The following is an 18,036-nucleotide window of genomic DNA, read 5'->3' as shown; positions in this document are numbered from 1 at the left end:
GGCGCCGCCGCCGCTGTTGTCCGGGGTCCTGAAAGCCGGGAACTTCCCGGGAAGCAGCGGCCACTTTTCTCTGTGTCGGAGCGGGGGGTGTGGGGGTTTCAGGGGGCGCACCTGCTAAGCCCGCCCTGGCCCTGGGCCCGGAGGTGCGGGCAGATAAGGCCCTCCCCAGCCCCCTGGGTGGGGGTGCGTGATTGGGGGGGGGGGCGGGGGGGACGGCCGGGGGGGCCCGGGAGGGCCCCCGGGGGCCCTTCTCCGCCTCTCGGGCAGCCCCGCGCCGCGACCCCGCTCCACCTGCGCGCGAACTCCGGCGGCCGGAAACGCGGGCGCTGGGGGCTGAGTGCCGCGGCGAGCGGGGCGGGAGCGAAGGGTGCTGGGGTTGGGGGGGCGGCCCTCGTCCGGGGATGGAGGGGGGGCGGGTGGAGGCGAGAGCGAGCGGGGCATGCGCAGTGGGGCGGAGGAGGTGGCGATGGCCGGGGGAGGCGGGGGGACTGCTGTTTATTTGCAGCTGGGCCAACTCGGCGGCGCAGGCGGCGGCGGAGCGCGGGGCGCCAGCGGCGGGTCCAGCTGCCGCCGCACCATGCCAGAGCCCACCTCCGGGCAGCCGCGGCGCGCCGCCGGGGCCCCGGCCGGGGAGGATGCCAGACGCCCGGGAGCGGCCAGGGCAGCGGTGGCGGCGGCGGCACGATGGTGGTGACAGGCTCTGCCCGAGGCGGCTGCGGGGACCGCGCGCCCTCCCGGCGGCGGGACCGCGGACTCGCGCCGGCCGGGGCCGCGGCGCTGCTGGCCGGGGCGAGCTGCCTGTGCTACGGCCGCTCCCTGCAGGGCGAGTTCGTGCACGACGACGTGTGGGCGATCGTGAACAACCCCGACGTGCGGCCCGGAGCCCCGCTCCGCTGGGGCATCTTCACCAACGACTTCTGGGGCAAGGGCATGGCCGAGAACACCAGCCACAAGTCCTACCGGCCGCTCTGCGTCCTCACCTTCAAGTGAGTACGTCACCTCGCGCTCGCAGCCGCCGCCGTTTCTCCTCACCTCTTGTCCGAGCTGGGAGAAGTTGCGGGACCGGCTGGGGGGTGGGGGTCGTTTCTTTTCTTGCGGCCCCTTCCCCTCCACGCCTCCCTCCTCTCCTCTTTCCACGCCACTCTGCGCCGCGGTCCCCAGCCCCGCTTCTCTGGGCTCCCGGGGCGGTTCGGGAGGCGCGGGCTGGGAGTTGGGATCGAGTTTCTCAAGAGTCTACGCTCTCGGCGGGCTGGTCTCTCGGGCAAGGGCTGGTTGCGGGCTGGTAGAGCTGCTCCCGCACTCCCACTCCAGCCGGACGGTGGTCAAGTGCGACCGCGCGGGCCCGGAGGGTTCCGGACGGGAGGCTGTGGTGGGGATGCTTGCAAGTTGGGAATTTCTCGGAGGCTGTTGGGCAGCCTTGCTGATGGCGAGAGAATCAGTCCCTTTGGGGTCGCGTTCGGAGGAGAAGAGACGAGAGCCAGGAGCTGCCAGGGCTGCATGGGTTTTGGGGAGGCGCAGCGGAGGGAGCGGAGGCTCTCCTCCGACCTGCAGCCTTTGGCTGCTCCCGGAGCCTTTCCAGTCTGCAGGTCTGCGGAACGGCTTGGGATTTAAGATTTTAAAAGATGCAAAGCAAAGGAAGGCCGAGCGTGGGATCCTCTTGGGATCCTGGTGTCCCAGTCGAAATAGTTTTTGTTTTACAACCTCAGAGTCATGATTCAGCATTTCTGCTTTGAATAAAGTCTAAAGGGAACCGAGGGAACGCCAGGTTTTTGTAGGGTGGAGTATTCTCTTGCATTTAAAAGCGGGCTAGCTTCGGATGGAAGAGGAGGAGAGCTTTGTGTGAGTGCTATCTCGTACACCGTGAGCTTGACTCAACCCTTTGTAATTTGGCTCCGCATTTAAGCTTAAAATGTGCCGGACAAAAACTTGAAATAATATTGGTTCAGTATCATCAGTGTTTTAAGCCTTTTCCAGTGGGTGTAATATGAACCCGTCTTCATGGTAATGGTCATTCGAGACGGGATAGGAAGCTTGAAAAGCTTGCCTGGGGCCAGGAGGCCACGGTTTCTTGACAGGTGGCTGTGATGACTTAGAAAAGGAAACCATAGCAGTTGGCAGTAATTCATGGGCTTTTGACTTAATTCTTCCACTGAAAATTCAGTGTTTTAAAAGAGGGTGAGGAAATTGCACATTTGACTCTGAAGAGAGTATTTTATAAACATTTGTCCTCTTGGAAAAGTGGTTTTGGTTTTCGGCTGGAAGATAACCTCAGCTCCTGAGTTCCTCAGTACTCTCAGTTTTCCAAATGTTTCTTAAAATCTTAGATGGCACAAATATATATGTTTATCTTCTAGATTGGCCTGCCTTTTCATTTATCACAGTGAAGGATGATGGTTCATTTCAGGTGTGGAAGCTCACAGCATGAGATGTGCGCTAGGTTTATAACAGCCATGGAGACTCTTGATCTGAGCATTTTCCATTTTAAAAGGTTAGGGCCAAATGCCTGTGCCCACTTGGTGGAGGATGGGGAAGCTGTTTTCACTTCTTGACTTTCTAAAATGTTTTTTCAGGCATGCAGGAGATGGCAGGGACAGAAAAGAGGAGTGGGGAAGGAAGTAGACAATGAGGCAAGGCCATTGATGAGGAGGAATGTTAGCAAGGGTTTGGGGGAACCAGGGGTTAAGGGGGCAGGAGAGTTGCCCGGCGGGGCCAACTCCTCACTATGTTCTCATTGGTTACAAAATGCAGATTGGTGTCTAAGACCATTGCTCTTTGTATGTCTTATCTTACTGTCTGTGTGAGATACACTCTTTTTTTTTTTTTTTGGAGAAGATTGAGTTGTAAATCTAGAGAACAACACAGCACTATTGGAAAGGGGTAGATGTCTCTTCAGAAAGAGAAAGTTAGCTCATCTTTCCATGTTCACAGGTGTGGATTAAAATAAGACCTAGAAGCTTTCTCCACACTGGATTTTCTTGTGCAGCTGCATAAAGAGGGACATGTATGAGGGTGCGGTTGATGATGCTAGACCCACACAACTCTAAAGATTGTTGCAAGGAAGGACAATCACATTAATTAACTACTCAGTGTGAACCAAGAATTGGCCTGAAACACTTTACATAGATTATGTCTTTAATGATCTTTATTTTAGGTAGTTAGTGAAAATAAAATTAAAGTGGCCTTTTAAATATATATACACACTGTTTTAATTATATCTTAAGCTAGGTTTGTTTGAATAAAAATCTTTGAGAATTCGAGAACATTTTTATTTATTTTTATTGTGGTAAGAACACTTAACATGAGATTTGCCATTTAAAATTCTTAGGAGCACGATACAATATCATTAACTCTAGGCACAGTGTGGTACAACAGATCTCTGGCGCTTATTTCTCTTGCACAACTGGAACTATATACCAGCTGAATAGCAGCTCCCTGGGCTCCCCTTCCCCTGCCCTTGGCAGCCATCCTTCTATTCTGTTTCTATGAATTTGACTATTTTAGATACATTATATAAGTATAATCATGCAGCATTTGTCCTGTGACTGGCTTATTTCACTTAGCATAATGTCCACCACGTCCATCCACGTTGTTGTATATGACAGGATTTCCTTTTTTAAGGCTGAATAATATTTCATTGTATGTATAGACCACTTATTTTTGATTTTTTTAAAAGATCTTATTTATTAGAGAGTGAGCGAGAGAGAGAGCATGAGCACGAGAGGAGGCAGAGGGAGAAGCAGGCTCCCCGCTGAGCTGGGAGCCCGATGCGGGGCTCGATCCCAGGACCCTGGGATCATGACCTGAGCCAAAGGCAGACGCTTCACCGACTGAGCCACCCAGGCACTCCCCACTTTTTTTTTTTAATCCATTCATCTGATCCTGGGCAATTAGGTTGTGTCCATGTCTTAACTGTTGTGAATATTGCTGCAGTGAACTTGGCAGTGCATATATCTCTTCAAGATCCTGATTTCAATTCTTTTGGATTTATAACCAGAAGTAGGATTGCTGGATTATAAGGTAATTGTATTTTTAACTTTTTGAGGAATCTCTACTGTTCTCCATTGGAGCTGTACCTTTTACGTTCCCAGTAGTGTACAGTGGTTCTAGTTTTCCACATCCTTGCCAACACTTGTTATCTTTTTCTCATAAAAGCCAGCCTAATGGTTGTGACAGAGGTGATAACTCATTGTGGTTTTGATTTGCATTTCCCTAATGATTAGTGATGTTAAGCATCTTTTCATGTACCTGTTGGCCATTTGTATGTCTTTTTTTTTTTAAGTATAATTGACATAAAATACTCTATTAGTTTCAGATGTATACCATAGTGACTTGATGTTTTTATATATTATAAAATAGTCCCCACTATAAGTCTGGTTACCGTCTGTCACTATACAAATTTATTACAGTATGATTGAGTATGTTCCCTAGGCTGTACATTACGTCTCCATGACTTATTTATTTTATAACTGGAAGTTTGTGCTTAATGCCCTTCACCTATTTTGCTTGTTCCGCCCCGCCCCCCCACTATCCCCTCTGGGAACCAGTTGTTTCCTGTATCACAGGCTGTTTCTGTTTTGTTCTGTTAGGTTGTTTTGTTTTTTAAATTCCACATATAAATGAAGTCATATGGTATTCATCTTTCTCTGTCTGACTTAGTTCACTTAGCATAATACCCTCTAGGTCCCTCCATGTTGTCACAAATGTCAAGATTTCATTCTTTTTTATGGCTGAATCTTTATTGGAGAAATGTCTGTTCAAGCCCTTTGCCCATTTTTTCATCATATTTTTTTTTTTACCTTGAGTTGTAGGAGTTTCTTATGTATTTTGGGTATCAATAATATATCAGATACATGCTTTGCAAATATTTTCTCCTATTCCATAGGTTGCCTTTTAACTCTGTTGATTACTTCCTTTGCTGTACAGAGGTTTTTTAGTTTGATGTAGTCCCAGTTACCTAATTTTGTTTTTATTTTTTGTACTTTTGGTGTCATATTTAAAAAGTCATTGCTAAGTCTAACATCATAAAGTTTTCCCCGTTTTTCTTTTCTTTTTTTTTTTTTTTTAAGATTTTATTTATTTATTTGACAGGGGGAGAGAGAGAGAAAGAGAGAGAGCACAAGCAGGGAGGGGGGCAGACAGCAGAGGGAAAGGGAGCCTGATGTGGGGCTCGATCCCGGGATCCTGGGGTCATGACCCCTGTTTTTCTTCTGCAAGTTTTACAGTTTCAGGTCTTAAATTTAAATTGTTAATACATTTTAGGTTGATTTTTGTGTGCAGTGTAAGATAAGGGTCCAGATTAATTCTTTTGCATGTGGATATCCAGTTTTCCCAACACTGTTGAAGAGACTGTTCCTTTCCCTGCTGTGTATACTTGGCCTTTATGTTGAAGAGCATTTGACCATATATGTGTAGGTTAATTTCTGGCTCTCTGTTCTTTTCCATTGGTAAGTATGTTTGTTTTTATTCCAGTACCATACTGTTTTAATTAGTGTAGCTTTGTGATATAGTTTGAAATCAGGAAGTGTGATGCTGGCAGCTTTGTTCTTTCTCAGAATTGTTTTGTATATTCAGGGTTTTTTGTAGTTCCAAATGAATTTTATGATTTTTTTTTCTATTTCAGTAAAAAAAAAAAAAGCCATTGGGATATTAATATAGAATACATTGACTCTATAATTGGCTTTGAGTATTATGGACATTTTAACAATAGTAAGTCTTCTGATCCATGAACTTAGGATGTCTTTCTATTTATTTGTGTCTTCTTTAATCTCTTTTGTCAATGATTTATAGTTTTAATTTTACAAGTTTTTCACCTCTTTGGTTAAGTTTATTCCTAAGTATTTTATTCTTTTTGATGCTGTTGTAAATGGGATTGTTTTCTTAATTTTGGATAGTTCATTATTAGTGTACAGAAATGCAGCTGATTTTTTTTATTGAAATATAGTTGATACAACTGCAGCTGATTTTTGTATATTGATTTGTATCTTGCAACTTTACTGAGTTTGAATATTTTAACAGTTGTTTTTTTGTTTTTGTTTTTTTTTTGAGTCTTTAGGGCTCTCTAACATAAAAGATCGATGTCGTATGCAAACATATAAAAACAGATAATTTTACTTCTTTTTTTTTCCAGTGTAAATGCATTTTATTTCTTTTTCTCACCTAATTGCTCTGGGTAGGACTTCCAGTACTATGCTGAATAGAAGTGCAAGAGTGGGCATCCTTGTCTTGTTCTTGATCTTAGAGAAAAAGCTTTCAGTTTTTCACCACTGAGTATGATATTAATTGTGGACTTTTCATATATGTTCTTTATTATGTTGAGGTAAATTCTTTCTAAACCTAGTTTTTGAGACTTTTTACCATGAAGGGTGTTGAATTTTGTCACATACTTTTGTTGCATCTATGGACATGATCATGTAATTTTTACCCTCCCTTTTGTTAATGTGGTATGTAACATTAGGTGAATTGTTCATGTCGAACCATTCTTGCATCCCAGGGATAAAACCCAGTTGGTTATGGTGTGTGTTCCTTTAAATGTGCTGTTGAATTCAGTCTGCTAGTATTTTGTTGAGGACTTTTGCATCTGTGTTTATCACGAATGTTGGCTTGTAGTTTTCTTTTCTTATAGGGTCTTTGGCATTAAAAAAAAAAAACAACTTTTCATTGTGAGATAATTGTTCATTCCCATACAGTTGTAAATAATAATATAGAGGTTTTTATCCATTTTCCTCCAGGGTTAAAGCCTTGCATAACTATAGTATAATATCACAACCAGGAAGTTGACACTGATAACAGTCCACAGCTTTTTATTTAGATTTTACCAGTTTTACATGTACTCTTTTATTTTTGTTAAGTGTGTATTTAGTCCTATGCAGTTTTGTCCCATGTAGATTTCCAAGATTACCACACAGTCAAGATACAGAACAGTTTTGTCATAAGGATCCTTCCTGCTTCTTTACCATAGTTAGAAACACCTCATTCGTAACAACCCCCTAATTTGTAACACCTGACCCTGCTCCATAATCACCACTAATCTGTTCTCCATGTCTATAATTTTGTCATTTTGAAAATGCTATATGTGGAATCATATAGTATGTAACCTCTTGAGATTGGCTTTTTTCGCATTTAGCATAATCCTCTGGAGTTTATGCAGATTGTTGCATATCAATAGTTCACTCCTTCTGTGGCTGAGTAGTATTCCACTGTGTGGATGTCCACCTGATGAAGGACATCTGGGTTGTTTCCAGTTTGGGGCTGTTACAAACCAAACCACCATAAACGTTCATTTACAGGTTTTTATGTAAACATAGGTTTTATTTCTTTGGGATAAACATCCAGGATTGCAACTGCTGGGTCACATGGTGGTTGCATATTTAGTTTTTTAAGAAACTGATTAACTGTTTTCCAGACCTTTCCATACAGTGTATGAGTAATCCAGTTATTTTGCTTCCTCACCAGCATTTGGTATTGTCATTTTTTTTAAATTGTAGTGGCTCTGATAGGTGATACCTCGTTGTGATTTTAATTTGCATTTCCCTAATGGCTGATGGTGTTAAATATACTTTCATGTGCTTATTTGCCCTCTGTATATCCTCTTCGTTAAAATGTCTCTTCATATCTTTTGTCCATCTCCTACGTGGATTTTTATTTTTTTATGTTGAATTTTGAGATTTCTTTATGTATTGTAGGTACCAGTCCTTTGTCATCTATGTGGTTGGCACATACTCTCTCCAATTCTGTAGCTTGTCTTTCCCAGTGCAAAGCTCAAACCTAGGTTTTTTGTTTTTTGTTTTTTTAAGATTTATTTATTTATTTTAGAGAGAGAGCTTGCTGAGCATGAACATGCGAGTCGGGGGAGGGACAGAGGGAGAGAATCTGCAAGCAGACTCCCCGCTGAGCTTGGAGCCTCACATGGGAAGGGTGAGGGAGGGGGCCTTGATCCCAGGACCCATGAGGTCATGACCCAAGCCAAAACCAAGAATTGGACACTTAACCAACTAAGCCACCCAGGCACCCCTCAAACCTAGTTTTTATTAAAATTATTTATTATCTTTGATTCACTGAATGAATGTCACACATACTGAGAGCTAGAAATTACCTTAAGAATAAACAATAAATAAATACATTAATTAATAAATAAAGATGTGTAATGCTTGTTACTATTAAGGTACTTGGATGCATAGAAACATATTAATCAGTTTTTCTCAAATAAGAAATCAGCTGAAATTGCAATAAGGAAGCGGATTTTTAGAGTGCCTACTCTACCAGGTTGTGGGGCAGGGTGCAATGGAAAATGAAGGCAGTTTACCAAGATATGATGGCTTTGTATTATGTCAATTTAACGAAATTGGAACTCTGTTTCTTGGAAATTCTTTCCCTGTATTGCACTAGGCTGTAGTTGTACAAGAGAAATTTCTCCGAGATTTGGAAAGTGAAGTGGCCATGTTCCCGGTCAGAGGACTGGTGTAGGTCCTGGTGCTGTCCCAGCTCCCGTGGGTTGTCACAGACAGGCGGGCTGACCCGCTGCTGGCGTGCGATGGTAGCTAGGTCCACAGCTCCTCCGGAACTCTCCAGATCATGGTGCTATAGCTACTTGGAATCATGGTGCAGATGTGAGTGCAGCCCTGTGGGGACGAGCACCAGCCTGTTTGAAGCCACTCACATCATTAAAGCTGGGGCCTTAGAGGCTGTGAGCAGCAGAGGTACATTCTAGTTCATCTTCGTGGCTTCCAGCCCTTCCTCCCTTTCCCCTCCTTCAAGTTCAGCCTTCCTCCCTCCCGAACGCCAGCCCTCCCGGCTTTTGACGTCCAGTGCAGACAGAAGCAGCAGGCTTGCCTAGGCTGTGTGGCCGGCTTCCACAGTTGGGAAAGGTCAGATCTCTACAGTAAATCCCTTCTGCTGTAGCATTCCTGGTGCTTCCGCTTCTCCAGTCAAACTTTAACTGGTACAAATGGTCCTCTCTGTGCTCCTTGAAGTGAGTTTAGAATTCTAATGAATTTCTGTTCCCAGTCAAATCTTACATTTGGTCTTTTCATAAGATCATTTCCAAGGGCACACAGGAATATTTTTGGACCATTGTAGAGCAGAATCAAAACATCTGTGCAAACTTAATCTGCAGCAGTCGCCTTTTTTATTTTGCTTCTTTATCCTCCACTGGCCATGACCTGTTTTTAACTCTGGAATCAGGACATTAAACACGCTAAGTCACTCTGTAGGCACTTAATTGACACAGAACTAAAACCCATGATGCCCATAACCCCCAAACATAAAAATGGCCCTGATTGATTTAAAAGGTGCTTAACTTTTTAATTTTATTTCTCTCTGCCCCTTTCCTCTTGAGAAGAAGCTCCTGCTGGATTGTTAGCAGCACCATTCCACATCAGGAAGCAAGGAGATGCTTCCTTCAACAAGAAAGAAGCAGGGGTTTTCCATGTTAAAGATGGGGAAACTAAAGCAAATGAGTCTCTCTCCATGTTTAGGCTACTTGATCGTAGTATTCTACCAGTTTGCTATAAAGGTTTATCTTATTGAAGGCTTCTGATGGTGATATACACCATAAGAGTGAAAGTGGGTGGTTTGAAATGTCAGAGTTAAAAAATAGAATATCTTAATATGTGCAGCTGTAAGGATTTGCAACATTTTAATGCTTGGATCTGGAGAGGTTTTTTTTTTTTTTTTTTGCAGCAGTTTGCATCTTTTAGTCACAGATGATATGCCAACCATGAAAATCAGCTCTAGCCTCTATGCCCGAAATCTAAAAGAAATGGTGGCGTGTTCATTTTGGTTCTGTTCCTTTTGACTTGTCCTCTTTGGAATTCGTTTGGAGATAGTCTATTGCAGCAAAGCTGAGAAGTTTGTGTTCTAAGTCTATGATGATGGCAGACACCTGGAGATTGTTTGACTCGATTGTCTAGGATGTTCAGTGATGGATATAGCCAAGGAAAAAATATGATTGGAGGCAATAAAGACTTTATAGAAAAGAATGAAAAAAATGGCCCCTGGAAATTGCATGGCAAACTAAGGTTTTTCTTAGAAACCTGAAGAGGAGGGGGTCAAGGACCTTAGATGTAAGATGGGCTTTAGGCTATAGTCTGGCAGTGTAGGAAGGATGGAAAATGAGAGGAATATATTTTTGAATTATGAGGGTTTTTATAGGTGAGTCTCTGAGTGAAGGCTTGGAAAACACGTTTGGAAGCAATCTTTTTTTTTTTTAATCAACACATGTCTTTTCTATCTTCCTTTGGAACTACAGTTCATGTTTTCCCTAACTTTGACTACATAGTCATTCCACTTAAAAAGGCAGGGATGGGGGAGGAATGCTTGGTCATGCCAGAGTTAATGGCACTGTTACTTTTCCAAATGATGAGAAATGGTTTCTGTTCTCCGAGACCCTGTTGATCTGACCCCTGGCCACCCCCCTGACCTCTAGTCTGTCAGTCTGCACCTCATTCTACCTCTGCCAGCATTCTAGAGTCCTTGTGCCCTTTACAGGTGACACCCATCCGCCGCTGCCTGGGACCTTTGCACTTTCTGGAATGCTCTTTGCCCAGACCTGTGCTCTCTTGCTCTCTTACCACCCTCAGTCTCTGCTCAGATGTCACTTCCTCCTTGACGCCTTTCCTGGCTCCCCGATCCAGAATGGCAGACTGTCCTCCATGTTTCATCCTCACTCTCTCACTCTCTACCCTCTTTGCCTTAGTAGCCCTCATTGCTATCTGGCAACATGGATTTATTGTTGGTTTTTCTCTTCTCGCACTACCGTGTTAGCTCCATGAGGTGTATCCTTAGCACCTGGAACAGTGCCTGCCATGCAAAGTAGGGGCTTCATAAAGTACTGTTGAAACAATGAATGAATGAATCACTCATGTGAACACTTGACTTTTTCAGGTAAATATTTAGGCAGGGCTACACTTTTATAATATAGACAAAAAAGTCTGCTTGACTTATTACTTGGTTTGTTTGCCTTTTTTCTTCCTCTGTCAAAGAAAAAAATGGAGGCAGACAAAGAATTTCCTGGACACATAGAGATGGGTTCCAGTGGGTCCTGCCTACTGGAAGGTTAAGGGACAGTTTTGATTCTGAAAGGGGCAGTTGTGGCTCCCTGTTGTCTCCTGCTGGGACTGTGACTCTCTGTAGAGAATGAGGATCCATAGCACTTTGGGATCATTCTCCTCTTGAGTGGCATATTGAAGTGTGATGGTTGGTGGATGCTTGCTGTAAATGTTAAGGCTGGACATAGCAGCTGTAACTTCTGAGGCAAACCCCAGAATTACACAGAGTTTTCTCCAAACCCTGCTGTCAGGGGACTAAAGTTCATCCACGCCCGTGTCCTACGGTCTATAAAGAATGGCCATGTTTTTTTCAAGCCAGTGAGGTAGACAGGACATATTACTCCCAGTTGGATCAAATAGAGTGTAAGGCTCTGAAAATACTTTCTCAAAGGAACTATGATGTCTGTGACTTTCTGTCCCCAAGTACTGTAGAATAAAGAATTTTTTTTTTGGCCTTTATCCCAGGTTCCTGGGAGGGAGCTTCTAAACTCTTGGAATTTCCTAAGTGATGGGAGTGTCTCTGTTGCTCACAGTGGGCCCTGAGATCACACTTGAGTTTATGCTAAGGAAGAGGTAACTCATGATGGGCCTCCTGATAGTTTCAGAACATGGGCTGGCTATGCTGGAAAGGCCAGTCATAGGATAGAGAGATGGGACTTTGAGCCACATACCAGCCCTACCTTCCAACCTCCAGGAAGGGAAAGTGGTGCTGGAGATTGAGTTCAGTCACATGCCCAGTGATTGATTGAATCAATCAACCTAAGTAATGAAACCCCACTTAAAAACTTGACATTGAAGCTTGATTGAGTTTGCCTGATTGGTAATCATACATCATTGAGCTGAGGGGGAGATGTGTCCTGAAGACACGGAAGGTTTGTGTTTGGGACCCTCCCAGACCTGTCTCCATGGGTCTTTTCTTTTGACAGGTTTTTGATTTGTATCCTTTATCATAAAGCCAAAATCACAAGTATAATGCTTTCTTGAATTCTGTGAGTCATTCCTGCAAATTATCAAACCTGAGGGAGTTGGGGGAACCCCCAAATTTGTGGCCAGTTGGTCAGCAGTGCAGATAGCCTGGGGACCATTGAGCTTGCAGCTAGTGTCTGAAGGGAGTGCCGTCGTATGCAGGACCTTGTCCTCACATAAGCTCTGGCTAGCACTGTCAGAATTACCCTGCATCCAGGAACTTTACCAAACACACTCCTTTATTTATTTATTTATTTATTTTATTTTTAAAAAGATTTTATTTATTTATTTGACAGAGAAAGAGAGAGCACAAGTAGGCAGAGTGGCAGGCAGAGGGAGAGGGAGAAGCAGGCTCTCTGCTGAGCAGGGAGCCAGACATGGGGCTCGATCCCAGGACCCCAGGATCATGACCTGAGCCGAAGGCAGCCACTTAACCGACTGAGCTACCCAGGCGCCCCCCCAAACGCACACCTTTAAAGGAAAACAAATTGGCTAAAAATTGACAACTCAATTATACTTCTAAGTATACTTCTATATTTATATTATATCTGGTGTTGATCTGTTAAGTTTCATTATTCGCTCTCTTTTTGAAGATTTTCTTCTGGGACCTGCTGCCTTCTAGATGTGGTCACGGATCTTCTGTCCTCAATTTCCCCACCGTTTCTTTGATGCACTTGCTACCCTGAGCACTTATGTGACCCTAGTGACAATAACTGCCCCGTGCATGGGTGTGGGCTCCTCCTGACAAGCCCCTCTTCCCTCCCCGTAGCTTCCGCAGAGCCAGGTGAGGATGGGATGACCATAAATTTTATTTGTGTCTCAGAGCACCAGTCACCCCCTCTGCACTGTCGTTTGCCTTGGTGCCTGCGAATCACATCCTTTAGTTCTTTGATACATTAAGTGATGATGATTTGCTGATTTGCTCCTGATACTAGAGGGAATGCAGAAGAAGAGCAACCAAAATGATTAAGGGCCAAAGGGATTCGCCTTAGAGGAAAAGAAGAAAAACCAGATGTTGTTATTTATTGGTTGAATGATCTAAGAAGACTATGGAAACCACTTATAAGCATTTGAGAGCTGAGAGGATAGCAAGAGAGGGGGAAGAAGAAAAATGAATGGCAGTTGGGGAGACAGGAGAATGTACTGCATGCTCAGTTTTGGGCTTTGGAAACTCACAAGGAAAGTGTTGGAGAACTAGTTATTTGAGATAGCAGAAACAGATGGTTAAGGTTAAGATGGTTAAGGTACATTAAATTTTTCTTTTCCCTGGTTTGTAGTTCGTATTGGAAAAGAATGTATGTTGTGTTATTGCTGAGAAAACTGGATTTTCCTGTTAAGTGTGGCAAACATAGGTAGCCTTCCTTTAAGCTTTGAGATGTGTGTCTCTCATTGTTCTGAGTCTCACCTGGTTTGAATCATTGGGTTTCTTGGGACAGATCTCTGGGTCCCATTTCACATTTACTGACTTAGATTATCTTGCGGTGGGATGAGGGAATCAGAAATTGTAGCTAGCACCTCAGGGGATTCAGAATCCTGGGAACCACTGGGACTCAATGGGAGCATATGTTACATGAGGTTGAGATGCCAAGTATCTCTGGTGTAACATAGAAAAAAGAATCCAAATCTCATTGAGATAGGAATGTTGCAGTGCATTTATCACATGTCTCCTGCCCACACCTTCCTCCCACCACTCTACTACATTTCCTGAGAGGGCCAGATGATTTTCCCTCCACTGAGGCATTAAGAAATAGATTAGTGAGGGAGCACCTGCAACTTTGACAAAGTCCGCATTGACTCTTTTCTGTAGGCAAGTGTGATGTGGGAGATGCGATTGAGGTGGGCTTTCTGATTTCAGTGGGGGTGATGGGGTCCTGGAGTACCAGCTGCCAATGGCAGAGCTTAGCTGCCAAAGACAAGGCGAGTGCATTTACCATGATAGGCAGCAGGGACACAGTGGTGATCAGAATGTCGTGACCACTGGTGGTGGCTAATTAATCCTGTTGTCCCTAGGAATGAAGTAGATGTGCAGCCCTCTTAAATGGTGCTTCGTCTGTATACCAGGGAAACTCCAGGCTCGGGGCCGAAAGCCAGACTTGAGTCACCACAGGGGAGAATCATGACCTCTTAGGCAGGTTCCAGCCGTCTGCCAGTTTACTGAGGTAGAGCTGTTTGATTGAGTGGAGCTGGGGTCCCCTGGAGGAAGGGTCCTAGTCTATTCCATAGTAGAAGTCTCTTCCAGGGCTACAGCCCAGTTTTGTTTTTTTAAACCAGAACTATTTTCCAAAGAAGAAAATTAAAAAAAGTAAGGGGCTTTATCTAGAGCTGCAGGCTCTGCGAGTGTGAGGAGAAGGGGCAGCCGATGGCTTTCCTCTCCCCTCCCCACTCATCCTCCTGTGACTTCTTGGTGTCACACTGTGTGACCCTGTGACCTTTTCTGGGGGCCAGTGCCCTGTGATTGCTGTGAGCTCATTATAGCCCCACCTTTCTGGGCAGTTTTACGGGGAGGCAGAAGAGCTCAGATGGAGGAGGGGCATTTGTGGTCATGTTTGCCAACGTCTGGAAGGCTTTCAACCAGTCAGACACGACTATTCAGATTTTTTCTTTTCTTCTTCTTCTTTTTTTTTTTTTTAAAGATTTATTTATTTGAGTGGGAGAGAACTAGTGGTGGCAGGGCAGAAGGAGAGAGAGAAGCAGACTCTCCGATGAGTGGGGAGTCTGATGTGGGGCTCCATCCCAGGACCCTCAGATCATGATCTGAGCCAAAGGCAGATGCTTAACTGACTGCGCCAGCCAGGCGCCCCGTTCAGATTTTTTTCTGAAAAGAAAAAAAAAAATATTTCCTATTGCTTTAAATTAGAGATGAAGGCTAAATTAGTGATGAAGGCTAAATCAAATAAACTTAGAGATTCTTATTGTTGAAAGGGAAAGATGATTTTTTTCAACTTCCAACTTAATGTAAGTTTATTTGCTCATTCAGTAAACTTCATTTAGAATCTACTGTGTGTTAGGTGAGATGGATACGATGAGGAAAAGAAATGAATTTTTTACAATGCATGAAAAATGCTTATAATATTTGAGGAATATGGCAAAAGAGTTTTAAAAAACTGAGTAAATACTATGATGGAGTGCATTCAGGGTGATGTGGAACGTGAGAGACTGTTCTTCTTAGATGGTGTTTAGGGTGGGCTGGTTTTCATGCTTCTGCATGGACATTTCTGGTTATCCAAACACCAGTTCTAGTCTTAAATACTGCTTCTTCCTTGGAGAGTCTTCCTTGGAAGTCTGTCTCCGAGTAGTTGACTTGTATTTTGTCAAATTGTGAGTACTTGTGCCATCTAAATGGGCACACAGATATTTCCAAGCAGCCATGTAGGCCAGGTCTTGTAATATTTCAAGAGACGCTGGAGATTTTTATGTGAAATCACCTGTTTTAAAAACATTGGTAAATTGGGATGCCTGGGTGGCTCAGCCATTAAGCGTCTGCCTTTGGCTCAGGTCATGATCCGGGGTCCTGGGATCGAGCCCCGCATCGGGCTCCCTGCTCGGCGGGAAGCCTGCTTCTCCCTCTCCCACTTCCCCCTCTTTTGTTCCTGCCTTCGCTAACTCTCTCTCTGTCAAATAAATAAATAAAAAATCTTAAAAAAAAAATTGGTAAATTAAAGAAAGAAAGAAAAGGCGTACAGGTGAAACAAAAACAATTTGCAGGCTATACTTGGCCCTTGGTCAGGCTCCTTGCAACATTGTTATTGGATCTTCCTTTCCACTCTGAGAGCTACTTGAGTAAGTGCTTTGCTTCACTCACTCCTTCATTCATCTGTCCGTCCGTCCATTTATCCACTTAGTTTTGACAACCGTGAACCAGGCATTGAGCTGGATACTAGGGATATAGCCATAATGTGGCAACGAGCCTTTCCCTTGGAGAATTTGGGATCATTTCTATCATCCTTCTCTAGGCTGAGCATTCCCCATCTCCTCAAGCCTTTCCTGAGACATCATTTTCGAGACTCCCCACTCTTGCAGCTTCCTGGAGCTCTCCTATGAAGGTGCTCCAGTGTTTCAGTACCACCCAGAGGGGCTGCTGCCCCACGTTGGACACCACCCACCTTCCCTGTCCTGCATGCAGGCAGAATAGCTCCCTCTTTCTTGTCTTTGACCCTGGTAGGTTCTCCCATTGCTAGATTTCTTTGACTAACTATTAATTATCTGTTCAGTGTCTCTCTTTCTCCTACGATGCTGTTAACTCTTTGGTAGCAGATGCCATGTCTTCTCTTTGTATCTCCGGGCCCTACACCATACCTGACACGAAGTAGGTACTCAATACCTATCTGTTAGAATGAATTGAAATGAAAATTAGTTTGACTTACCCAGTTTGGTCTGTTTGATAGCCAAGACGCAGTAACTCTTCGAGTTTAGAGTAAACTAACAGCCCTTGAACAATACTATGTGTGTAATTTTAGTCTGGATTGCAAGTATTTTGTTCTCTTTTACGTCCAAATGTGGGACTTTACTCTTACCCATATTCTGTCTAATCCTGTAAGAATTAATTAACAATATCAAGCATTTAAGCTCGTCGTGAATCTTAGTCTCCCAGTGCAGTGGACCCTCCTTCACAGATGTAGGCTTTCTGCAAGCTTGGTTAGCATACACTACAGAACTCGCTGAGTTTTGATAAAAATATTGGACAGACCAGAGATAATGTCAGAATCTTGTGACTTACACTGAAGGTCTCCATCTAAGGAGACACTGGTTATTAGTCAACACTCTGTCTTTGCTACAAATCCATCTTCTTGTATCTTGTACACAAGGAGATTCTGAAAGATTCTGATAAATGCCTTTGTTAAAATAAAGATGTGATGTGTCTGTCACACTCCCTGTTCTATTAAAATGTGACGTTAACCAGTTAAACCCCCTTTTTGTGAACCCATAAAAGAATCAGAGATTCTTTTTCCAGTGCTCACAAGTATCATTTTGTTATTATTTCATCTCAAGCTCACTTGTCTATAGTTGGGAGAGTTCACTCTCCATCTTTTTAGATATTTGGGAAACTCTTGTAATTTTAGATTCTCAGTCATGTCTCAAAGCTTAGATTTGCCAGTATCTGGTACCATGTGGGTGCTTTCAGTTACCTTAATTAGCTCTGCAGTGCTTCTCCATTCAGTAATTCATTTTTATATTTTGGGATCTAATTGAATTCACTTAAAACACCAGGCATTTTGCCCTAACCAGTTTCCAGGAATAATAATCTGATGGCAGCTATACTTGTGAATATAGCATAATGTATAAACTTGTCAAATCACTAAGTTGTACACTTGGAACTAATGTAACATTGTGTGTCAACTCTACTCAGTAAAAAACAATCCCTCCCCCCAAATCATCTATATAGATAACACCTGCCCATTTTCAGATAGGATACATATAGACCACAAAAGTGATTCATTTTGTATCATTTTTGGAAGGGGAAAGTACCTCAAAAAGTGTGGTAATATACTAGTAACACTTTTAATGATTTTTTTTACTTTTCAAATGGTTGAATAACAAAGACTTTGGGAAAATAATGAGTCTTTTGTTTTCTTTTTAAAAGCAGTGCTGTTAATTTGTAATCCAAAACTATGATCTAAAGTATAATATCTGTGGAACCAGTCAAATACATCAGGGATTTGGCTTGTTAGATGTCTTCTCTTCTTTTTATTGTCATTTTTATGATTATCACAGTAAGATGCATCCTTGTATATTAAAAAGTCCTGTTTCTTCTTCTGCTTATACTCAATACTTCTGATACCAGATGTGTAGGGTTTTTTTTTCACAGTGACCAATTCTCAGTGTCCTACACTATCTGGGTGTCCTACAATTCAATTCAATTCTGACACTGTCTATCTGGAGTTAGCATCAGATCCCCCAGGTCGAAGACCCATTTCCACAAGACTGACCCCACTTCATTTTTTTTTAAAGATTTTTATTTATTTATTTGAGAGAGAGAGGGAGAGAGAGAGAGAGCACAAACAGGGGGAACAGCAGAGGCAGAGGG

At 43.4% G+C, this 18,036-nt stretch overlaps 1 protein-coding gene across 2 annotated transcripts in view; it reads left to right on the top strand.

The window, feature by feature from the left end:
* Positions 1-579: 579 nt before the first annotated feature.
* Positions 580-18,036, top strand: part of TMTC1 (transmembrane O-mannosyltransferase targeting cadherins 1) — a 263,658-nt gene continuing 246,201 nt past the window's right edge. The window contains exon 1 of one of the 2 annotated variants that reach the window (XM_032432765.1): positions 580-986. In XM_032432765.1, coding sequence (XP_032288656.1) covers positions 685-986 — 302 coding nt within the window. In that variant the 5' untranslated portion in view covers positions 580-684. The remainder of the gene's footprint in view (positions 987-18,036) is intronic. The other variant, XM_032432764.1, reaches the window with a different exon arrangement.

The sequence above is a fragment of the Phoca vitulina genome, unplaced genomic scaffold, assembly GCF_004348235.1.
Source record: "Phoca vitulina isolate PV1807 unplaced genomic scaffold, GSC_HSeal_1.0 scaffold49, whole genome shotgun sequence".
NCBI classification, from domain to species: Eukaryota; Metazoa; Chordata; class Mammalia; order Carnivora; family Phocidae; genus Phoca; species Phoca vitulina.
This window is presented reverse-complemented; position numbering and strand designations above follow the sequence as displayed.